Genomic DNA, 26498 nt, shown 5'->3' with positions numbered 1-26498 from the left:
GTTTCATGAGTTTGCGTGACATAAACTGTTTGGGTAGCACTACCCCACAGCAGGGTGTATAGTTTCATGAGTTTGCGTGACATAAACTGTTTGGGTAGCACTACCCCACAGCAGTGTGTATAGTTTCATGAGTATGCGTGACATAAATTGTTTGGGTAGCACTACCCCACAGCAGGATGTATAGTTTCATGAGTTTGCGTGACATAAACTGTTTGGGTAGCACTACCCCACAGCAGGGTGTATAGTTTCATGAGTATGCGTGACATAAACTGTTTGGGTAGCACTACCCCACAGCAGGATGTATAGTTTCATGAGTATGCGTGACATAAACTGTTTGGGTAGCACTACCCCACAGCAGGGTGTATAGTTTCATGAGTATGCGTGACATAAACTTTTTGGGTAGCACTACCCCACAGCAGGATGTATAGTTTCATGAGTATGCGTGACATAAACTGTTTGGGTAGCACTACCCCACAGCAGGGTGTATAGTTTCATGAGTATGCGTGACATAAACTTTTTGGGTAGCACTACCCCACAGCAGGATGTATAGTTTCATGAGTATGCGTGACATAAACTGTTTGGGTAGCACTACCCCACAGCAGGGTGTATAGTTTCATGAGTATGCGTGACATAAACTGTTTGGGTAGCACTACCCCACAGCAGGGTGTATAGTTTCATGAGTATGCGTGACATAAACTGTTTGGGTAGCACTACCCCACAGCAGGGTGTATAGTTTCATGAGTATGCGTGACATAAACTTTTTGGGTAGCACTACCCCACAGCAGGATGTATAGTTTCATGAGTATGCGTGACATAAACTGTTTGGGTAGCACTACCCCACAGCAGGGTGTATAGTTTCATGAGTATGCGTGACATAAACTGTTTGGTTAGCACTACCCCACAGCAGGGTTTCAAATAACTTAAACCTTTAGTTAATTCTTGTTGGGCAAATAATGCTATTAAGTAGTAGACTTTGTAAGAGTCATGCAAATTCTGTAATATGTGTTACACCTCATAAAAGGCTACATAAGTCGCTTAATAGGTATGTTTGATGAAAAGTAATTCATTCATTCAAATCCATCTGCTTTCAGGAGATAATCCACATTGGAAATCCAACAGTTTTTTTTTAAAGCCAACTGGAAGTGTTTAATAATTACTTTATATCATACTTTTTTTGGGTTATTTTTTACAGAGGTTGGGACATCTTCCCTCAACAATCTGTTAAATGGAATCGGGACGATATGGAGCAGTTCTGGAGGACAGCAGAGAAACTGATGACAATCTGTTTCATCTTTTTCATATTCTTAATCGTGCTCGGCACAGGACTTCTATCACGAATTACCCTACACTTACTAATTTGGCATCTACACCCACCGGCCTCGCACTCGATTAAAATCAACTACACAAATAATGATATAAACCACACAGATGTTCCAGTACATAATTCGACGAAAAACACACAAGCGACGGTTGATGAGAAGTGGGTTTGGTCTGTTTTCACTGTTATCATCGCGCCATATTTTGTCGCCATATTGACATCCCTGAAAACAATGTGTCTGAAAAGAACTCGTTCCATTACCTTGGGTCATCTTTTTCTGGTACGTTTTAACCATAAAGTACCTTAACTGCTTTAACCTAATACACCATTCATTCAACAATAGAAAAAAGAACAGATACAATGAAACTCAACAAATACACAAGCGTGTAACCTTTATACAATATAGTAAATATACAAAGATCACCAAAAGGTGTACAACATGTGTAATAACATCTTTAAGTAAAAAACTCCGAAAGGCCCTGTAGTGCCAGAACCAGGTCCTTTGAAAAGGAAAGATGCCAGTCGAGGTTCCTCAGAAAAAGGGGTTGCTAGGACATTAATTGCCATTTTTTGTCAATTTTACGCAAGAAATTGACAATTTTTACAATAAAAGTATCAACACCCTGCACCCCTTCTGGATCAGCCACTCCCACGACAACAGAAGTAATACAATCCTTGGTAACAAAACGATGACACCTCTTCAAAAGAAACTAAAAGGTCAAATAACGAAACAAAGACACGTTAATGACCACCCTCTCCTGACTGGACAGCCGCGTGTCTGATTACACAACAAGAATGCAAAAAAATAAGTAGTACATTTATATAAAAAAAGATAGACGCAAAAAGTCACCAGTAAATCAAATTAAGTAATCAAAGATACAACCAGACTAATTTCACTTTACATAGTATCTTTCACCTCTAGAAAAGTAATAATAATAATAATAAATTTTAAATCAGTAAAAAATACTTTTTAACTGAACTTTGCAATATCTATCTATGTATATATATATATATCAAACTTTTTATAACAATATGAAAGAAAACATTCAACACTAAGTCAGTATTGTTCAATATTTAGTGATACCTGTCTATACTGCCTCCCTGAGTAATTAAACCACTAACCTGTGCAAACCTGACATCTTCCAAAGTCCCTTCACATCAATACCCTTTGAACCTCTAAAAACAAACACCAGGCTTGATAAAACAAATCTTCGGAGGTTTCGGTATAGACAGGTTAAACGTTTCATTGTTTTTTTTTCTCTAGATATTGATCATAGAGAGTCTTCATTCAGTCTCCCTTTCCTGTCTGGTATATATTATCCTACCTGCTTTCAACCCACCAACAGCTTCATTGATATATCTTGCTGTAACATTTGTTCTACCCATCTTGGAATTTATCAATGCATGCAGTGACAATAATAAACGGAGAGTGATCCGAATGAGTATGATGATTTTTGCGATGCTGCTTCACTGGGGAGCAGTTGTTTTAACATGTATTTATATTTTAAGAAAATCGGTGGGAACAAATGGGACTTTATATTGCATCATTTTTGCAGTTTCTTCTATTTTGCTTTCGGTAAAATATTGGGAAAACTTCACCGGTGTTGCTAACAAGGCAACCAATTTACCATATCTTAAATTGATTAACCAAACAAGGAGAACAAAAATGGTACTTATTTCTTATTTGTGGAAAACAATCATCTGCTTCATTTGCGTGATAGGTATACATGGTATAAAAGCAGAAAAATTTGCCCACGGTGTCAGGGCAATTTTTAACTTTGAAAGCACGAAACTGCAACATAAATTTAGTTCATTAAATTTGGGGAGCGATGATTCTTGCTCTACCTACGTACCCTACATCATTGCCATAATTAACATTTGCAGTAGCTACACATGTGCAAAAGCTGCTAAAACTGCATGTGTAGTTGGATGTCAACGGCTGTGTTTCTCACTACCACTTATGATCGTAATTTTAGCTGCACCATTCGCAATGGCAGGACTAATGTACGATCCAACAATTCTTAAATTCACCGACTGTGATTTGCTATTTTCTAACTTGAATCTAACGATCTTGGGGGAAATGTCTGACATTTGGCCAATTGTTGCATCAGGAATTATGTTATTCATCTCTGTGCTTTGTACCACGTGGTATATTTGGACGACTAATGGATATAAACTTGGAGAACTTCAAAGGTACGATTGCATACATGATATTGAGCAATTCTGTGCAAAGATAATAGAGATAAGATATAAGTAAGCAAGAAGAAAGCATTGTCGCATTAAAACTTTTTTTTTACTCTTTGATATGCATATGATATAAATCTATACATTTGAACAAAGAATTCAGTGGTATACAATTTACCATGTCCCAACCATATTATAGGATATGCCTGATTTTTGCATTGAAATGCAGCCTCTTAAAGAGTAATGAGGTACACCTAAGGTAAGGGACATAACTTTTGAAATCAGTTATATGTTTGTATCATATTAAATTTCACAAAAGCCTTTCAAGCTTTCATTTGAAACAGAATGAAATCAATCAAAGTTACTTTGAAGCTTATATAAGATTGGTGTAAAATGCTCAACATAAAAGTTCCAACGACTTGCAACAGTACCTGACCTTGGTTCTACCTCCTTAAGACTTTTAATGATTTACTGTTTGAGTTTTGATACGTAGATTATAAGGAGTGACTGTTACATTTTTTTTCGGTCTATTTGAAATAACCTCAATGCCCGTGGTGCAAACTTGAAAATAACATGGTTATTTAGTGTGCACCTCGTGATTTAGATTATTATTTTTTCATAGACCGACTTAATATTACAGTCATATTCTTTGAATTTTTATCAGCTTTGCTGACATAGTTTTACTTTAGTGGAATTCTTTTTTTTGGAAATGTACAAAGTAGTATATTTTACAGAATGTTCATAACACCGCACTATTGTGGAATCCATACAGAATTATCGTTACTGCTAAATAGGAAACAGAGCGACGAGGAGTATGAAAATATCTTAAAAATGGTGAGATCGCTATATGTTAAAATGAGTAATAAATGGAACCAATATTCTAGCGGAAATCAGAAGAATGTAATTCAGGAACAAAACCAGACATGGAAAACAGACAAAAACAACAGAGAACATAAAGTAAATAAAAATCATACACACAAAGTAACAAAAGTAAATGAGCAACTAGGACTCCACTAAAAACTGGGATCATGGACTATCTGCACCGGTAGGGTAAGTGTCCTCTGCTTTTCTAGAAACACCCACCGAGTTGCTCATAACAAGTCAAGAACGGGGGAAACGAATGAAGATAGGAAAACTATTGCACGTTGAACAAGTCAGTCTTCATGGTGCAGATGGATTCACCGTAACAATCCACAAGTTCATGGTGACGACCAATTTTGTTTACGATATAGAAGAATATTAGCGTGAGAAGTGAGAACAACGTCTATCTATAAACATTTAATGGAAGACTGAAGAATGACTTATATACATAGAATCAATAATGACGTTACATGAGAGAGCGGTAACGCGTAAGAGTGCATGCATAAAGCGCATAAAATACTATAGTCCTTTCACCTCGACGTTTCTCCGGGGCGCGAAAAGTGAACCTTAACCTGAATTTTTCATGCACTCAGTAAGAAATGAATAAAACTTTGAACAGAAATTAAAAAAGAAAATCGTCTTCGCAATGGTCTCTCAGAATAGAAAGAAATATTTTTATCATCTTAATATTACAGTTTTTGGTTTTGTATTCTGGCACTTCCACTAGGTTGCAGTTATCTCCAGTGGATACAATTTCACGATCGGTCGATTCGCTAATCCATATTTTGTACGCACGATCACTGATCTTGTCAAACTATCTCCACCGCGCACAAGGTCGACAACTATCCCGACGTTCCATAATGTATGCGGTGATTGTTCATGTATCTGTACAACGTCTCCAATTTTTATCACTTGTGTATTGTTGCCATATTCTCTATATAAGTCACGTAATATTGTTAGGTATTCTTTCTTGCACCTACTCTGGAAATGTTAAAGTAGCTTACGTTGATACTTGGTACGTTTTACTATATGAGAACTTGTAATCAGTTTTTGAATGTCTGACATTTCTGTGGTAGACGGATATAGTAAAGTTTTTTATTTGCGTTCATAGAGTAAATCAGACGGAGATAACGGATCAACGTCATTAGAATCTGTTGAAACGCTCTTTAACGGATGGTCATTTAGGGTACACTCGATTTCTGTAATAACTGTGTGTAGGGTGTTTATATTAACATGCCCTCGTTCTAGTGTCATTTTCAGGGCATCTTTGTTGAGTCCGACTAATCGTTTCCACCAAGCTCCATGTCACGGTGCTCGAGTGGGTATACATTTCCAAAACGTTCCATAGCCTCTAAGTTGATAATGAACATTGTTAGTTTTGAATAAATCGGAAATCTGTGATGCTGCACTTGTAAAGGTTATGACATTGTCGTATTTCATTGTTCGAGGTAATGATCGACCACTCGAAAATCTACGGAATTCTAATAAGAATGAGCGTTCAGTCAAATCTGGATTAGTTTCGATGTGTATAGCTCTAGTCGATGCATATGTAAAAATAAAAACAAGTATACTTAAATATCCATATTATTCATTGTATTTGCATGCATCGCCCCACTGAAATCGACACCCGTAAAGGTAAAAGGTGGGTGGTGTTTCCGGTGCGACATAAGGTTGTCTGTGAACGTTTCTGCATGAGGCACATGAATGCAGTAGCATCTTCACTTTCTGTCGGATTTTTGGAATCCAAAATGTTTGTCGAAATAACCCAATAGTTCCATTTAGTCCAATATGATTCTGTCGTTTGTGTGCATCCATAATCATTAGTGATGTAAACGGATAATGCGATGGTAATCGGTACGGATATTTTGTGGTTTCACATATAGCGGCATTTGTTATCCTTCCGCCTGAACGCCATAATCCTTGGCCGTCTAAGAAGAATCGATATTGACGCACAATTGGTATTCTGCTCTACTTTCTTGAGGTGATATCCAAGATTTCAACACTGTATATGCTATGTTGTATCGATCGATTCAAGATGCGTGATGCATTGGATTGCATTTATATGAAGGGATCCTACATCTCGTTCACTTTTGTTCTTTCTGCAGTTTCCGACAAAACGTTGAACGTACGTTCCCATTCGGGCCATTGTTCCTTATATACGAATCAGGTAGGTCCGTTGAACCATAACGTGTTGTATTTAAGCGTTGATGCCCGAGGGCCATGTGAAAGAAGATCTGCTGGATTACTATCAGGCGGACAATATCGCTATGTTTAAACTCCAACACTCTATTTGCCACGAGCTGTTTTAATGTTTTTTTACGGATAAATCCAGCTCAGCACAATTTGATTATCGCTTCAGAATGGTTTCAATTCCTAGAATTTTTATACATGTTTCGCCAACTTAGCTCCTATTAAAGCGGCAATCAGTTCAAGTTTAGATGACGTAATTGTTTTCAACGGTGCCACTCAGTTTTTAGCTATGATCACATGTAATTGTGCGTTTGTCCCATTTACACGATATACGCATACTCCATAAGCGGACTGGCTGGCATCTACGAATATCTTGTTATAAACCAACATCGTTCAATAATCGATGTATTTCGATTGTACTCGCATCCTTCAGATCTGTGGCTAACGCATTCCACTGATCTTGTACATCATATGGCGAGTATTCATTCCACCAGAAATTCTCTTTCCATAGGGACTACATGAATATTTAGCCCTTACAGTTACAGAACCAAGTAAACCAAAGGATCAAATATCTTGGAAGACTGACTCAAGATTTCATGTTTCGTAATATCAGTACTGCAAACGTCAATGGTCACGTTTTGATAGGATAGTTTATCTGTATCTATGTTTTACTCCATAGTTTATTTGTATCTATGAGCTGGATTTATTCGGGCCATTGTTCCTTATATACGAATCAGAGGAATATGTTTACAAAATGCTGGAATTTTTAATCGACAACATATTTGTCCAGTGTGATGGACGTGTTTTTCAACAAACGGTCGGCATTCCAATAGGAACAAATTGTGCTCCTTTACTTGCTGACCTATTCCTTTACTCTTATGAGGCTGACTTTATAGCTGATCTGATCAGAAAGAAAGAATATCGTTTGGCTAGATCCTTCAATCTCAGTTTCCGCTATATAGATGACGTATTATCTTTAAACAATCCTTATTTCGGGGATTTGATACATCGCATGTACCCATAAGAACTTGAGATAAAGGATACTACAGACACTGTGAAGTCAGCCTCATATTTTGACCTACACTTAGAAATCGATGGTAAAGGAACTATTTACTAAACTTTACGACAAACGTGATGACTTTTCATTCAGAATTGTCAACTTTCCTTTCATCTGTGGCAACATCCCTTCGGCTCCTGCGTATGGAGTGTTCATATCACAACTCGTACGTTATGCCAGAGCTTGCCAAAACTACGCAGACTTTTTGTATCGCGCTAGAACTCTAACAAATAGGCTTCTTGAACAGGATTATGTTGCTACAAGATTGAAGTCATCACTACAGAAGTTTTATGGTTGTTATGAATTCGTGGATCGTTATGGTGTAAACATCAGCACCATGAAAACTAATTTATTCAACGGGTCATAGTTTTCTTTTCCTTGTTTGTCTACCCGGACTTCACTTTTTATGAGCAATTCGGCGGGTGTTTCTAGGAAAGCAGAGGACGCTTACCCTACCGGTGTACCTGGTCCATGCTCCTAGTTTTTAGTGGAGTCCGAGTTGCTCATTTACTTTTGTTACTTTGTATGTATGATTTTAGTTACTTTATGTTCTTTGTTGTGTATGTCTGTTTTCCATGTCTGGTCTTTGTCCCTGGATTACATTCTTTTGATTACCGCTATAACCTTGGTTCCCTTGATTACTCTTCCATAACATCCCTAATATTTTCATATCTATAGCTGAGTCCATGACTTTGTCTGTGCTTGCAATTTCTCTGAGTTCTTGTAAATTTGATGTCGATGACCTTAGGTTGAAACCTCTTTCTCTGGGTAACGCACGTACATCGTGTTAGAAGTTTACAAAATCAGTTTTACTTGAAAATCCGGAAAGTACATTATCCATATAAAAATCTTGCTTCAGTCTGTCAGATGATGAGCTTGGATTGTTCTCGAAACATTTCAAAAGTGTAGTATAAACGGTGAAGAAGTTGCATCAAACAAGACAGATTTAAAGCGGTATGTGAATGTACTCTTCGGATTAGTTGGATTGCTTATCCAGAAAAAGCTTTTAACATCACAGTCTTTACCCATTCTGACAGAGAATCAATGTCTTCTTGTTCTAGTTTTATCAATTTCCTTGCGTAGTCCTCCACGGCATCCATAAGAATTTAAAAGTTATAATGACAATTATGGAGCGTGGAACCTTTAGAAAGGACCTTACGCAGATATTCATTTTCGATGATGCTTAAATATCCCGTAACGACGTGAAAGGAAGTGACCATATTTGAATGGAAAGTGTTTTGCAAGAGCAGTCAGGTGGTTTTGCCTTGAAGTCCTCAATCTCGAGGTTCTACAATAGCCTTCAAAAATTGAATTTTTTTATGCAATAGGTGAAGTATAGGAATATGTAATAATTGATATGGATTTTTCCATTGAATATGAGCGAATATTGTTGGTAATGTTTTTGTGATGGAGGATGTTAGCCAAATTAATTGCATCTATACCTTTGTTGACAAACAGTAGTGGAAGAAATGATCGTTTTTCTTCTTCTTGACCCTTTTCAAAAACTGGTTTAAAGAGTCTGTGGAAACCAGTATCCAAAATGATGGCTACCAGTCTGTATGATGATAGGGTAGGTTCAGAAACAGGAGTCTCAAGATTTGTTTTGTAAAGGGAGTGAAATAGAGTGAGAGGTATAGAAAAGAGTTTAGTTTGAATGTGATGAAGTTCAAGTGGTTTTTATATGAAAGGAAGAATACCATCCATGGAGATACCATGTATCTTAGGTGACGTATATTGGTGATTGACATTCCTTTTCCGTCTTGAATTTTTGTCTAATGAATTCATCACATTTATGGTATTGTTATATAGGCTTGAAAGGTTTCCTATACTTTTAATCTTGTCATTGCACCAGTAAGGTATTGCAGTACCTAGTCCGCGTATCCAGTATTCCTCTCTTTCCCTATGATAGTTTTTTTTTTATTTAGGATGGGACTGTCTGTTGGATGGTAATTTTGTTCAAGAATACCAACTTTAATAAAGAGGGTTGAAAGATCTTGTTGATTAAAATGTTGATAAACTGTCGGGATTTTGTTCCCGAACGATGACCGCACATTCGTTTGTTTAATCGTTCTTGTGTTTCCGTGGTATCATGATATAATCAACGGTGAGGTCATGGTCTAATTAAGGAGGTACTGTGAGTAATGCTGACAAACTTGATACACCACTCCCCAAGTTCATATTGATGTAATTAGAGGTGGTAGAGGATATATAACGGGTGAGAGGTGGCCCTCATGTTCCCATAATCACAAATTGCCAAGTGCATAGTTTGTTATGTAAGTCTCAAAATTAATTCGGGTCGAAATCTAAAATACAAAGTGTACAATGGAACATGTCGTAAAGATTCTGTGAAAATTTCATCTTATTCCATTAAGTTGTGTAAGAGCAGTAGCTGGTGAGAGATGCCTCCTCCATGTATCTATATTCATAATTGACAAAGTCTATGTTTTGCTTGGTGAAACCACAAAATTATTTTTTGGATCGGAATCCTAAACAACGGGTGCACATTGGAACATACCATAAGTATCATAGAGTAACAGATAATAGATGGTCCCCCTGTGTAAAGGAAAGTAGGATGGACACCCCATCACTTTTTACCATCCACTTTACAAGTTAAGATCACTTTATAATCAAGATTTGTGAATTCATAATCTAGTCAAGATGGTGAGCTCTTATATAATAAAATTGTGAGATTATGATATAATCAACGCTTAAATTACGGCATAATATAAAAAGTGGAATGTCACGATATAGTAAAATGAGACCACTGTATAATAAACCCAGTGATATCACGATTAAATAAAAATGATGCGATCTAACCCTTGATCATAACACAAGTGAATAAATAAACACTATTTTATAGAACACTTCGCGGTTAATAAGTGTTTACTACCGCAAACAAGATAATGTCATTAAACATGTTCAAAAATTGGAAACATTCCTTCTAATCTAATTTCTAATGGATTCTAATTCAAATATTGACGTTTTTCCGTGCCATTTTCCGATAATTTATATTTTTTGGTGTGGGATTATTTGGTAGCAGAGTGCGGTAAGACGTTTTATGACATCATAACGCCAAAGGAAGTTACACATAATAACTTGTTGTGGTCAAAGAGAACCAATTTATCAGAAAGCATGTTTCAAATCAGATTAATTCTCTAGAAAATACTTGAACTCTATTTTTGTTGATTTTTATAACTTTTATAAATGAGCTTCCATTTTTTTAGTCATTTTTTACATTTATATATACTTCCAGGGCCGAGAGGATATAAATCAAAGCGACGATGCAGCTCAACCTCAACAACCGGTACCAATTATCTACGCATGCGCAACCATGTGGCACGAAACAGAAAAGGAAATGACACAATTGCTGAAATCACTTTTCCGGTTAGTTATTTGAATTGCGAAGGTATAACATATAAATCAAACTTAGATTATCTTAGGAAATAAATGACTTCGTTTCTACACTACAGTAAATACGAAATTGAAGAAATTCAGATATTTGGCATCGCACTGCTCAAGCTGGGAAATTAAGGTAAAAGCAAAGAAGAAATAAGTAAACAAAACATAATAGTACAGCTTCTTCTTTCCAAAACATTACAAAAAGAAGCGGCAATACTGGAGTTAAATACTTAGAGAAAATCCATAGAATAAACAATACATGGAACATTTAAGAAACGACAGTATTATTGGAGTTTATAGTATTGATAGTTTTGAGTCTTGACATATAATGTTTCATGTCATGTAATATCTTATCGAAATAGAATTTTATAGAGACTTTTATATCAACAAGAACACCATTTTAGTGTTTACGGTAGAATATGATCATATATTATCTTATTATATATGAATAAGTAAAATATGTTATTTGAGTATTTCATATACTATTATATAGCATGGATAAACATCAACACGCTTTGAAAACATTAAGAACAAGGGTGGAGTCCCAAGAAAAGGATGCCATCGATTATGACTTTGAAGGTATACATATTTACAATAAAAGGGGTGTAAGCCTTGTAGTCAATGGAATGGAAGGGTCCATGAAGCATCCTCAACTTCATGGTGATTTTCAGGAACCTTTATACCTCCCATTATCGAAACAAAGATTCCTGTGACTCAATTTTTCAAGCGTTTAAGTCATCCTTGGACATCACATGTAAAGACACTAAATATATATAGGTTTCATCATGTATTTTTCATTTTATTCCATAACCCTACATGTTACCGCATTTTTTTGGTGATATTACCATTTTATAAAATGGTAATGAAGGGAATTTTCAACATTTTTGATCTTCTTTTACATCACCCGTTATTGCCATTTTTTTCTTCATACGAGACAAAACAAGATTTTTTGTATACAACTATACAAGCTTTCGAATGGAATAAGCCCATGTAATAAATACATGAACTTTTTCAAGTCTAATTAGGTGAAAATTTGGCAACCCATCTAAAAAAAATTCCTCAATATGAACCAACTCTAAATGCTAATGTTTAGCATATAAACGATTTTGAAAAGACGTTATAGATAATATGGTTTTTATTTTTGATGTATTCTGCTCATTTCAGGCGCTTATTTTATAATTTGCATGTTGGCAACAATGACCTTTCAAAAAAGGGGAATTTGTGGATTTCATATTTTTTGTAATGGGCTATTTCTGTTTTCAAATACCGTATTTCAAAGAAGACTAAAATCTGCCCCAGTTTGAGGAAAATGGTCATTTGTATCATACATAAACTATACACAATGTTTTTTGGCATTTATTATGACGATAGTTATGTTTCAGTCATACTGTTAAGCATAGATGCTAACTACTCTGCCTTGATATCCCAAAGTCGACAAAATATTGAAAAGAGGAAGTGCAAGTTATCACTCATTTAACCAGTATATTGTATTATTATTATTTTTGGTATTAAATATCACTGCTTTAATGTGTTTATGATTTGCTATCATTATTTTGATAGCCACTATGGATTCCAAGAAGTTACTATAATGACTGATTGACACACTTATACCCCATACCGCTTCAATAATTCTAACCTAACACTTAAGAATTATTGGTTTCCAAGGAAATTATAACTATTTTCATATTAAGTCAATAATAATAAAAAATATGTAAGTCGTTTTTGCTGACAAAGAACTTTTAGTTGTTTTCAATTAAATTGTTTTAATAACAATAGGTCTTTAATTGAAATGAGTGTTTTTTAGGAATGTATAGTTCCTTGACTTTTATATCATTCAATTTTACAGTACCTTTACCGATCCGTGCAACAAAAATTGTGATAGGTCATCGATGACCAATCAGTTTCCGATCAGTCATCGATCCGTCAAACCGATGTATTAAACCGTTGATCACATCAAGTGAACACAGAGCGGTCAATTTATTTTACGGTTTCCGGTGTTCTCTTTGTCAATTTTAATCATATTTATATAATGCAATCAATTTAAACGTCAATTTTTACTTTTATTTTACATTTGTTTTATTTTTAACAGATCATCTTTCATTTTACATAACAAAACTGCGATCAGATCGGTCACCGGTCATCGGTTATCAACCGGTCAACGACCAATCAGTCAACGGTCATCGACCCATCAAACCGTTGTGCGGATCGGTTCAAGGACTGTATAACCAAATTGTAGAAGTTCTAAGATATAATCTGACGTTTTAAACAACAATATAGATATCTTAATCATTGTAAGAATATTTCACTGAATAGTTTCTTTATTGATAGTCTGAATCAACAAACCACACTTTTTGACAAGTCCTAGTTCCATGATGGGGTAACCGTAGCATAATCAATCATCATATCTGAAAGCTTTAACCTAAGAGACTATCAATATAATTGTTAGCACATACAATCATGTTTAAACAGTGATATTAGTAACAAATCACTAATCACTGACAAAATGTATTCATTACTATTGAGCTCACTTTGACATGAATGAAATATCCGTTTCAATTTTAAATAGGCAATGCATATGGTAAAGCGAACACCAAGATATTAAACATTTTTGAATCGATCCCCACTTTTTATTTTACGCGAATATGTATAAAGTCTGGAATTATAACAGTCCTCCAGGTTTGTTTTTTTTTTGCTATGATACATTTGATAATAGGCTGTGAAAAAATTAAACTTGTGATTAATATGCGATAATTGAATGTAAATGTTTTTTCATATCATGCTCGTTTTATGAGATTATCATACATTACCAACTATATGATTCGTATGCGTGGAACTTCTGCATGTGTTTCATACTAATTATTAATTCTATTTCTTAACACGGACCTGTAAAACATTTTATTTGCAACCATGGCTATCACCTGAGGTAATGAACACGTTGTAATATACTTCCGAAAAACAGGCATGCTAAATGAAAGAGTAGCTAATGGTAGACACATTATTTTTTATATTTGATGCTAATAAAGAATTTTGTTTCCAGCACATATTTTCTTTGATGACGCGTTCGAAGCTGGAAAAGAAGGTGCAGATGTCAATAATTACGTTAAAACACTCATCGGTGTCATTAATAAAGCAGCCAGGTAACAAAAAAAAATAAACCCCGGAAACTCCATTTTTTTCACTGTTTTACTTCAAGTGATAAGCAGGTGATAAGCGAAGGGTAACATAACGGCCAGACTGTGGTAAAAATAATGATAAAATGGAGTTTCCGTGATTTATTTCGATTCTAATTGGACTAGTTTCTTCATATTGTTTAAAAGATAGAGTCTATGACGTATTTAATATGTTCATCACTTTCTTAGAACGATTGCGGTCTAAAGAGCACGTCATATTAGAATCTCAAAATATTCACCGTGTATAACCCTAACACAAAATTAAAGCATGTATAAAAAAAGTTCTGCAGTCCAAACGGCGACTATAGGAACGTCTTTAGTTATTCGTTTTTGATGTTTCTGACAGACCGTCTTGAGAAACAGGTAACAAATAAGACAATGTTTGCTTTGTTGTTTTCATTCTTCATTCTGTTCTATTGACCAAACTTTTCGACAAACGTGATTATTCATAATTGTCAACAACTTTCCTTTCATCTGTTGCAATATTCCTTTAGCACCTGCGTATTGAGTTTTCATATCACAATTCATACGTTATGCCAGAGCTTGCCTTAACAACACAGACTTTTTGTTTTGCGCTAGACTTCTTACAATTAGGTTTCTGGAACAGGGTTATGTTGCTACAAGATGAAGCCATCACTACAGAAATTTATGGTCGTCATCATGAACTCTTGGGTCGTTACGGCATATCTATCGGTACCATGAAAACTGATTTGTTCAACGTGTCATAGTTTTCTATTCCTCTTTCGTCTAACCCGGGCTTGACTTTTCATGGGCAACTCGGTGGTGTTTCTATAAAAGCAGAGGATGCTTACCCTACAGGTGCAACTGGTCCATGCTCCAAGTTTTTTGTGGAGACCGAGTTGCTCATTTACTATTGTTACTTTGTATGTATTATTTTGAATATTTTGTATTTTTTTTGTGTGTGTCTATTTGCCATGTCTAGTCTTTGTCCCTGGATTACATTCTTTGGATTTCTGCAAAATATTGGTTCCCTTGAATGATAAAGTAATCGAACATGTGTCAGGGGTTAGATATCGGTCATAATTACTTTTACCAGACACTGATGCTGTCATTAACCGGACATGAATCAGGGGTTAGATATCGGTCATAATTAGTTTTATCAGACACCGACGATGTCATGAACCGAACCATTAAAGTAAAATACTCATGGGTTTTAATTTCGAGTTGATGTAGTCGATTTTACAGTCGTAGGTGTAAAATTGCTTAATTGTCAGTTATAGCGTCTTTCCTTACGATTAATTTTACGTTGATGATTGTATGTTAATCGACCGTAGTGTTCTTAACAGTGGACATTTAAAGTCATGATTCAGTTGCGACCTTACACATATTATTTTAATACCATTAGTTCAATTAGCGAAGATATCTGTTTGATGACTCTGTCCCCCAGCATTTAAATATGCAAAAATCATATGTTTCTTGCATGATAGTTTTGCACCCACGAATGTGAAACCACTAAACATACACACGAATTATGAATAACTTAAAAGAATAAATATAGTATAAATGTAAAATATTTTAGTGCAATCCATTGCATGGCAGTTGAACTAGGGAAATGCGAAGTAATGAAAACTCCATATGGAGGTCGCCTCAAATTGGAGATGTTAGGAGGAAACTCATTGGTTGTTCATCTGAAAGACAAATCAAAGATCAGACATAGAAAAAGGTGGAGCCAGGTAAAAACAGCCAAGTAGTATAGTACAATATGAAGACATATTCAACCAGTCTTTTTGTAAGACAACCTATTTGGTATTCCAGAGTGTAGAATTAGCAAGTAAACTGATTCTAACGTGGTCATAAATTGTCGACTAATCCATAATGGTCGATGTTTTACTTTCAAAAGTAACGACGTAACAATAGCATAATAAACAGTAAGAACCTGAAGTCTTTTTTTCATATTTAAGTGTAAGTCTGTGTAAATATCAGGGAAGAATCATTTTGAAAGTTTAATTTGACTATTTGCAAAAAAAAAAAAAAAAAAGAAGCGTACTTGACTGAAACTATATTGGCAATGTTATATCGATAAGTTTTGCATGGTTGCATGCTTCGTATATTTCCCATTTAGGCTGATTCTAAAAAAAACTAACATTAAAAGGTTTCTTACTTAAAACTGAAATAAATTTTTGATGACTTACCAAATTTACAAAAGTTCTCATTGATAAAACATTCTTTCCAATATAGTGCACAATCCCGACAACGATCCAACCATCGGATCGGAATTTTCGAATAAAAAAAGATTGAACTTCTCCTTTAGGTAATGTACATGTACTATTTTCTTGGATACAACCTCAAGGAAATCGAACATAACATCAGCGGGGCGATTGACAAAGCTAGCAGTACATACTTATTGGCACTTGATGGCGACGTGGATTTCAAACCGGAAGCAGTGATGCATCTTGTCAGGCGTATGAAGAAAAATCCATGTGTAGGAGCTGCATGCGGAAGAATCCATCCAATCGGGAATGGTAATTAGATGTAATAGTAATTACATTGTGTTTAATGATAAAAAAACACGGTGCATGAAAAAGGTAACAGACAATGGCATCAACCTTCCATTCATCTTTAATTTATGCATGCTTTAGAGTTTAATTTTAGTCCCTAAAATTTTGAAACGTTAGATGAACACTCTATAAGTTAAATTGAAAAAAAGGCAAATTAAGAACATTAGAAAGCTCTCTCTGAACTTCATTACGGTGGATGAATTTGCGTATTTTAGAAAATTCTTTGCGTATAGAAAAAAAGATGACATTTCGGAATTTATAAATCCAAATTTTACAAACAATTTCTAAAAATAATCAAAAAAAATTATACATGAGTTTTACTACAGTTAAACATAAAATTTGTTAAAGGACCGATGGTATGGTATCAGAAATTTGAATACGCTATCAGTCATTGGCTGCAGAAAGCAACGGAGCACGTGACCGGATGTGTCCTGTGTAGCCCCGGATGTTTCAGTCTTTTTCGGGGCTCAGCATTAATTGGTGTTCTTAAAACGTACACAACAAAAGCAACAGCTGCAAGACACTTCATACAGTACGATCAAGGTGAGATTAACTAGATATTTATGGAGTCCACTGACATGTGAACAAGTCTAGGCAAAACACATCAAAGTTACTTTTCTTTCTTTGAATCCTTGAATCTTGGAAATAAATCTAAAGCGATACTCATACCTAAAAAACAGCTTCTGCAAAAATATCATATTTAACCTTGTTTTGATGGTCTACCTCACTGGAGGTAGAAAAAGACCAGCATGTAGAGAAAATATCATACTTAACCTTGTTTTTATGGACTGCCTCACTGGAGGTAGAAAAAGACCAACATGTAGAGAAAATATCATATTTAACCTTGTTTTTATGGACTGCCTCACTGGAAGTAGAAAAAGACCAGCATGTAGAGGAGCATAACTGGCTCACATTGGGAGACATACAGTTGGTTGAAACTGTAATTAATCTGACTGTACAAAAAACGTTTTTTATTTAATATGGTGTCTAACCAAAAAAACAGGCAGTGGATGGCACATTACAAATTGTGTTTAAAAAAATAACCCATTTCATATCTCATATACATCCTTCTTAAAGTCGAATGTTGGTTTTTGATTAACTGCAACGGTTAAAGAGGAATAAATTATATAGAAAGTATCTTGATTTATTTACAAAGGGAGATCACTTTTCATTTTGTGAAAAAAGGTTGCTTTCTTAGGGAACTTTAAAACCATTTTCTAAGTAATTCAGTGTCGATTTAAAGAAATCATTGTGTTGTTTGACATACATATGATATAAACACTACATTGGGACAAAAAATTCAGTGTAATAAAATTTACCCTGGGTTACTAATATCATACGATCTGTCTGATTTTTACATGGACAGCCTCTTAAAAAATCATAGCTGTACCCCAATATGTATTCTTGTATGTTTGAAATAAGCAAATACAAAAAGAAAAAGAAGTATTATATTGGCATGAATTACTCTAAACCCCAAAGTTAAATTTGAAACATTGCTTCTAAACAAAATTAAATATATGACAATCGACACTGGACAAAATATACTATAAGCGGACACCTTTATCAGACAAATGAGCGTTACAGGACATTAAATGAATAATGATGCGAACCAAGCAAAATGTGTATAACGTGTGGTACATAGATTTATAAAAGCGCAGAAATTTAATTACATTATATAAGAATTTATGTAATGACATTTCATGATCTCCAAAAACAACATCAAAGGTCAAATATGGTTAAAATACTTCCTAATAAAATGGCAGAAAATTGTACTTTGATTTCCCCTATATAATCAGTAAATTAATATCATGTTTTCTGGATGCATTGAATATATCTTAAAATAGGACCAAATTAAGAAAAAAATATGATGCTTTATCCATTGTCAGAATGCTACTTGTTTTTTTTTATCTCAGTTTTCGCCATATAGATGATGTACAATCGTTAAACAATGAAGGTCTTGGGGATTTTATACAACGCACCGACCCTAAAGAACTTGAGATAAAAATGTGAAGTTAGCCTCATACCTTGACCTACACTTTAGGATCGATGGTAAAGGAAAGCTATTGACCAAACTATACGACGATTGCGATGACTTCATTTCGTATTGTCAACTTTCCTTTCATCTGTTGCAACAACAATACAGCACCTGCTTACGGCGTTTTCATATTACAACTCATAGGTTATGTCACAGCTCGTATACTTTTTATACCGCGCTAGACATTTTACAATTAGACTTTTGGAACAGGGTTATATTGCTACAAGATTGAAATCATCACCACAGTAGTTTTATGGTCGTCATCGTGATCTCGTGGATCGTTACGGTGCATCATGAAAACTGATTTGTTCAACGTGTTCTAGTTTCCCTTTCCTCTTTCGTCTACTGGTCCATGCTCCCAGTTTTTAGTGGGTCCAAGTTGTTCATTAACTTTTGTAACTTTGTACGTATTATTTTGGTTATTTTGTATTCTTTTTTTCTTCTTCCGGTAGAGGATAAAATAAATCTTACATCTCCCGATATGGCGATTATAAATTTAATGAAAACTTTAGTCCATGCTCCCGGAGTCCGAGTTGCTCATTTGCTTTTGTTACTTTGTATGTATGATTTTAGTTACTCTATATTCTTTGTTGTGTATGTCTGTTTTCTATATCTGGTCTTTGTCCCTGGATTACATTCTTTTGAATCCGCTAAAATACTGGTTTCCTTATTGATAACTCTTTTAGGTGAAGACAGATGGCTGTGTACCTTGCTTCTGAAGGATGGCTACAGAGTAGAGTACTGCGCTGAGAGTGATTCGTACACGTTTGCCCCAGAGGGTTTTTATGAGTTTTATAACCAACGTCGTCGTTGGTCTCCGTCTACAATGGGGAACATCCTTGACCTTTTGATGAACTGGAGACAAATAGTGAAAGAGAATATAAGTATTTCTAGGTCCGTTTCACGTTATACCATCATGTGATTTTTTCCCCTATAGTTGTGTTTTAGTCTGCAAATTTCGTCTTATTTAATGAATTCTATTCTTCATGATAATTCCTCGTTAATATCCTTTCAGTGTACTGTAGTATGGTAAAGTCCACCCCACCGTAATCGATAATGTAAAGAGCGACTTATTGAAAGAGATTGAACCCTTCAGTTGAATGAGCCCAATCTATTACACTTACATGCTCTTTGCTTATAATTTGTCACTTTGTTGGTGTAGTTTCATTGTCGCTTTATGAAATATTGTCATACCATACATTTTAAACCCATATGCCACTTGACAGAAATATAAAAAAATAATACATAGTGTTACAAAACACCAAAACGACATAAAAAAAAACTTTCATCCCGCACCTGCCGAATCCTGAATAACCATCTAATTCAGAGACCTTTGTAGATCCTTAATATCAACCAGAGAATGTATTTTGAACCTTGGTATACTAAGTCAAATCTAAAGTGTAAAATGGGTTCGGTTTATACAGATTTCATTGTATTAATTTACAGGCTGTATATGTTGTACCAATTGTTTTTCTTCATTTCCTCTCTGTTGACTCCTGGGACAATATTCCTAATGATAGTCGGAGCGATCATCACTGCATTCCCGTCCATTCCAGCTTGGCTATCTCTTACTTTAAACATCATTCCTGTTGGTCTTTTCTTACTGTCATGTTTATTTGTGAAGACGCATATACAGGTACATTAGATTTTAGGAACCAGTCTAATTCGATAAAATTTTGACGTGAAAAATAAGTAGGAAAGGGCGGATTTGTTCTATACTATTTTATCCGAAGATCTCATAATTGGTTAATTATTTACGAAATATCACTCCGCTGGCAAAATAGTTTTGGGAAAAAAAACTAAATAAAAAGAGTAATGTGGTTTCGAATCTTCCTCGCTAAAACAACTATAGACCGAGAGACAAGTTTAATAAATTATTGATCGAAAAACATCATGTACCATTCGAATCACAATATCTTCATGTATTTCGAGTATTTTGTTTGTATATTAGTGTATCACGTGTAAACAATGTTGCATTAAATAAAAATACAATCGGATACCTAAAATATATGAATTGTTTTCAGTTGTTATTTGCCGGCATTTTGTCGGCTGTATACTCCATTGCTATGATACTGGTCTTAGTTGGAATACTTAAAGTAGCGGCTGAGGACGGATTCTGCTCGACCACTACAACATTTCTGTGTTTTGTTGTTGGCATATTTATTTTATCAGCGATACTTCATCCTAAGGTAAACACACTACACATCATGATTTCTTTTACTATAATCTGAACACTTATTGTATATCCATCTTACGTAACGGACAAATCATGGTAGGAAATGTTAGCAAGTCCTTCCGTCCGAACTTAAAAGTCTCTTTAATTTACAAAAAAAAAAAAAAAAAAAAAAAAAACTACCATTCGTTTTTAATTGTACTTCGATTGTCCGTGAGTTGTCTAATCTACTATATGGCCGACCTCGCATCGATCCCGTTTTTTCCGTTATGTTGCATGTGCTGAGGGACATAACAGAAAACCGAGGGGGAATCAAGATCAGATTGTAAGTTGTAAAACTTGAATACCGAAAAAAAGTATGGAACAATAATTTGCTGTAGTTCAACTTCTGTTCATTAGACCATTAATTCCATATTCTATTCAAATTTATATTTTCCCTTCGCTTTTTACCCTTTGACTTTAAAGACGCTCTTCCATGGAGACGCAAGTCTTCTGATCGCAATACAGTTTCCCGATTGGCCAAATACTGATAACTTAGTGGCGTTCGAAATCTGTATCGAAAATTGAAATTGCGTGCCATGTGTAATTTTCTGAATGAAATGTAAAGAATATAAATAAAAAGAACAACAACAAAAAATACTGCTTCGGCCATCTTTTATTTACTTGTTTTCTTTTTCAAGTTATATAACAGCTTTACATCTAGAAATCTACTAAAATAACAGTATAATTAGTGTTCAGAATTTGAATAAAGATGAAACATTTTTGTCTACAACATTTAAGGGAAATTCCTTGTCAATCAGGCTTAATGCAAGACTACTGCTTAAATACGCCAAGATTACAACCTCGCGAAAATGACCCGCGATACAGCATGCTTGGTTGTATATTTTAAGTGTTTTCAAATTTTGATTATAGGAGGCACCTAATATCATCCATGGTATTCTATATCTGCTCTGTATCCCTTCTATGTCAATGTTGTTAATGCTTTACTCTCTCGGAAATCTTCATGTCGTATCGTGGGGAACCAGAGAAGTAAAAACAGAGGACATTCCAGTTCAACACCAGTATAATGACAAGGAAGTAAGAAAGCCAGATACAAAGGACACTGGATACACTTTAGCAGTTGGAAAGTTTTTTAGGTATAGCTTTTTAGTGATATTAATTTTCCATTTATCTGCTAATACACCATTGTTCCAACACCCTCTTCATTTTTCTTAAAAGTTAATAACAAATTTAATATTACTAAATTGTTCAACATTTGATGCATTTTTTGGGTAAAGTATGCAGATTTTGCATATTACTATTTTTAAGCTGATTTCTCAATTAAACCCATTTCAGGAAGTTCGCTGATAATTTTAAGCCATTTTTGACGGATTTTCGGACTTATCCATTTCATAGCATTAAATATTTTGCCAAATTACCCCCACTTTTCTCTTTATATTTTCATTAAACATATCTTAAAATGTCATTTGGGAAGATTATATAAAATCCTTAATATTTTTTCGGGGTTTGTAATAATCTTTTTCCCGGCAAAATTTCAAATGCTTACATCTCAAAAATGAGGAGGATACTGACCCATCATTCTTTTCTACTAATATTTTCTAAGCGTGAATAGTCTTAAAATATTTCACAACCCTGTGAAATCCTTGTTATTCTTGATAAAAGCAGTGATCAGTTAATATCAGGAAAAATACTGACGTGTCAACTGTAAAAGCAGAACAATCCTATTCCTAATCACCCCATACACCGTCAAACGGGAACTTACCTCATACCTGTACTGTAGTATTGAGTAAACATATGATAACTAATAAAGAAGATAGGAAAAGAAGGAAATATCATATAAACATTACATACTCGGGGAAAAAGAAAAAAATGACAAATTCATTCGTAGAATTGATACCTTTGAGTCTCCCCCTGGTCGTTGGTTTGTTCTTTGTTTTCCTAATTGTGCTCTTTGTTTGTCGTTTCGTTGTGCATCGTCATTGCTTGTTTTTCTGGTGGTCAATTCGACACTGCTTGTCCTCCTTTGATCTTTAGTACGATTTTTTCCTTCAAAAATACATTTTTTTTTAAATATTCAAATTTAAGATAACTTGCTTGTATGTTTTCCTCTATTGACTATGTAAAAATACTGAAGTGAATAATTTAGCTGATATTCAAGCCATAATGTAGTTGAAAGGAAATGTTTTGTATTGGTATCGTAATGAAACTTTAATATCGTCCAATTTGGCTTTCTGCACCGACTAACACTCTATCTGAGACTAGTATATTGAAATTTACCTGTTTGATTTCAGATGTATCTGCTGTCCAACTAAAAGCATTTCGAGAGAAGACTCAATGTTTCAACAAATTTCCCAAAAACTGGATGAAATTGAGAATGCTAAAACTCAGATAAATGAAGAAAAAGTTCCAACTGAGGAGGTTGTTAACAGTAAGAGTTCGATTCAATTATTTTTCCTAGATAACGTAGGACAAATGGCTGTTGAACCAGTTTTCTTTGTATTATTTGTTATAACGGTATGGTTTATAGGGAATTTTGATTGCGTTTTATGTTTTGAACTTTTGTAAACTTTCGAGGCATGATACCTTATGACCGACAGAGCATAGAAATATATAAGTTCCTAATTTGAAATGCGAAAATAATATTATTAAGATATTACTATTCTCTCAGATATAAAAAAAAAAGATTCTTTTTTTCTCCAATACAATGCAAATGTATTTTGTTCTATTTGTCACATGCACAAATCTATCCAATCATAACCGAGTACGGCATCGTGATTTATGCTATTAATATACATCCACAAGCGCCACGCAGCGATAGTCTTTCGTCCGCTGCAGACAGGCCTTTCGAAATTCTCGGTCATAATTCAAACCAAACGTCGTTTTACAATCGGATAGTGTTGCGTTAACTCATAAACTCTTTCCCGACTTTTCAAGGTTCTTGAAATTTCTGAGAGAGCTGGCTGCAGCGCCTAGAGTGAATTTCGAACGTCTGACTCTGTATCAGCGCTTGATGCATATATCCTTTGTATATTTTTACAGATGAGCAAAATAATATAGACGGTGATATAATACAACGTGGAAGTGATGGTACTATAGAGCAAGGCGATATCGATATTAGATTTCACAAGACCGCTTTTACAGTGGATTTTCAGTCTGCTGATGCATTGCCTCAGAAGGAAGAACTTTTTTGGCAAACATTGATTGAAAAATACCTTAAACCATTGGATAAAGATGAAACAAAAGAAAAGCGAATCCAAGATGACCTAGTTGCACTAAGAAATAAGTGTTGTCTTTTCTTCTTTTTACTGAATACATTCCTTGTTACGCTTGTGTACGCGCTAACTCAAGCTTCCGCTTACGCAGGCTCATTGACAATTTCAGTTGGCTGTTCCAGAAGTTCATTTGCGATAGAACCTATATCGATAACTTTTACAGTTGTTTTCGGAATTTTACTTGTTGTCCAGTTCTTAGGTCTGATATGGCATAGAATTTCAACTTTGATACATGTTGCAGCTTCCACTTCATTTTATAATCAACAAAGCGAGTTTCTAGAACTTATGATATCATTTGAAATTTTACAAAGGTGTGAATCATCTTCGACTTTACGCTCTCAGACTTCAACCAACACTGATGACTATGCTTTTGCATTTAACAATAGGAAACGGAAGGAGATGCGTAAAATTATGGACGCAAGACAGGGAGGTTCACATAAAACGCTCGATGACATTGTTAGAGACAATTTGAGGAGAATAATGTTTGATAGGGTTGAGGGCCCAAGAGACGGCAGTGAATATCAATGGCACAGTATGTTCAGAGAACTGAATATTAAAAGATATGAAGAAAAAAGGGCCATCCGAAATTCATATGCTGCACTACAACAACTTATTTCAGAAACAAGAGCATAAATCATGAAATTACCTGTTTACGAAACTTCATGGTTCTTTGTTTGAAATATAAGTTAATATTTATCAGTTTTTAATGCCAATCCATGTAAGATTAAGCTATTTCCATTGGATAGATGATTCATGTTGAGGTAAACCCACCGAAAAGCGACTCTTTTACGATATACATACACAACATATTTACATAACTATAGTCATTTCTGTAAACAGATCTGTATTTCGGAGAAAACCTAACGACAACTTTTGCAACATGACAATTCAATGAACAATCAGTAAAATTTAATCTTAAGGAGGCAGACCTAGGGTAAGCGACATAACTTGAAATCAGTGTTATGTTTTTATCATATTCAAGTTCACCAAAGCCTTTCAAGCTTTCATTTAAAACAGAATGAAATCAATCCAAGTAACTTTGATGCTTTCATGAAATTGATATTAAATGCTGGATACAAACGTTCCAGTGATGTGTTAAAGTGTGCCCCTTACCCTAGGTCTACCTCATTAACGTGCAACAACCGAATGAAAAAAAAGACTTGTTCTATAGCTTTTATATGTGGGTTTTTGACACGTATGGCTCACCTTACATTACATTGATAAAGATTTACTTTTGGTTAGAGAGCCAATTCTTGTGAATTTGGATCATATGATTTTGATTCCTGTGGTCGATTGGTTTAATGTTCTGATTTGCATAAATATTTGTCATTACACGGTAAATTCTCTAAATAAATAAATAAAAAAATTAATTAAGGAGGTAGATCTAGGGTAAGGGACAGAACTCTAAGAAATCATTGGAACGTTTGTATTCACCATTTTACATTAATCTCATGCAAACATCAAAGTAACTTGGACTGATTTCATCCTGTTTAAAGGAAATCTTGAGAGGCTTCGATGAAATTGAATATGATACAAACATATCACTGATTTCAAGAATAATGTACCTAGGTCTACTAGGTCTACCTCCTTAATTGACCTTTAACTCTTTTATCGTTATCTTATCCTTTTTGCAGACCAACCAAAAATTTGTACTCGGATTAAAGATTAAGGATATGTTTGTGGAGTTAAGCAATATAAACTTGAAGTGGCACATTATAAAAGTCTTTGATTTCAACAGGTTTACAATATAAAAATTACTTTAGGAACGCACGAAATAAGGTTTGTTTACCATGAATTGGTATGAAACGATTCCCTTGGTGCGAACTTACCAGTGTTTCAACAGGAACGAAGGCTGATATCAATCATCTTTCGTTTCCCGATAAAGTTTTCATATTAAAAAAATAAACATTAATACTCATACAATTTTTCCAATTGTGAATTTTAGTGTCAAATTTATGTAGTTTTTCTTGAAGTTATTGTGTGTCATCATGAATTGGGAGACATGACAAATAGACAAGATATTTTATATCATTTTGGTAAATTGAGTTATAATATCATTGAATGAACTGAAAATTAACATGTAAGATTTTCTTTGGTGATTGTTAATCGATGTCTTTATTAGATGTACAAAATATTGACATTTGCATCATTTATATATGGATATTTCAAGCTCCGAACAGCGTCTGACGTTCCAAACTCACTATAGACGCTGCATCCAGCCCTCTTAGGTAGTACAATGCAGTTAGGTCATTACTGAAAAACATATTACTGAGTTATAGTACAAATTATGGGCGCCTTTCCAAAACTAACAGCCAAATAA

The 26498-nt window shown here is 34.7% G+C and overlaps 1 protein-coding gene across 2 annotated transcripts in view; it reads left to right on the top strand.

The window, feature by feature from the left end:
* LOC148600304 (chitin synthase chs-2-like) overlaps positions 1–25787 on the top strand; it is a 38454-nt gene extending 12667 nt beyond the window's left edge. The window contains exons 3-17 of one of the 2 annotated variants that reach the window (XM_088557291.1): positions 1193–1598; positions 2583–3511; positions 4237–4336; positions 10864–10994; positions 11503–11588; positions 14047–14146; positions 15720–15873; positions 16452–16662; positions 17047–17241; positions 19420–19627; positions 20180–20369; positions 20758–20922; positions 21819–22042; positions 23198–23334; positions 23946–25787. In XM_088557291.1, the coding sequence (XP_088413417.1) occupies positions 1193–1598; positions 2583–3511; positions 4237–4336; positions 10864–10994; positions 11503–11588; positions 14047–14146; positions 15720–15873; positions 16452–16662; positions 17047–17241; positions 19420–19627; positions 20180–20369; positions 20758–20922; positions 21819–22042; positions 23198–23334; positions 23946–24811 (4102 nt within the window). In that variant the 3' untranslated portion in view covers positions 24812–25787. The remainder of the gene's footprint in view (positions 1–1192; positions 1599–2582; positions 3512–4236; positions 4337–10863; positions 10995–11502; positions 11589–14046; positions 14147–15719; positions 15874–16451; positions 16663–17046; positions 17242–19419; positions 19628–20179; positions 20370–20757; positions 20923–21818; positions 22043–23197; positions 23335–23945) is intronic. The other variant, XM_088557292.1, reaches the window with a different exon arrangement.
* Positions 25788–26498: the final 711 nt, after the last annotated feature.

Source organism: Perna viridis, chromosome 13 (assembly GCF_037379345.1).
Source record: "Perna viridis isolate PV_CMFRI_1.1 ecotype Kerala chromosome 13, ASM3737934v1, whole genome shotgun sequence".
NCBI classification, from domain to species: Eukaryota; Metazoa; Mollusca; class Bivalvia; order Mytilida; family Mytilidae; genus Perna; species Perna viridis.
The sequence above is the reverse complement of the archived record's forward strand: the minus strand, read 5'-3'. Positions and strand labels throughout refer to the sequence as shown.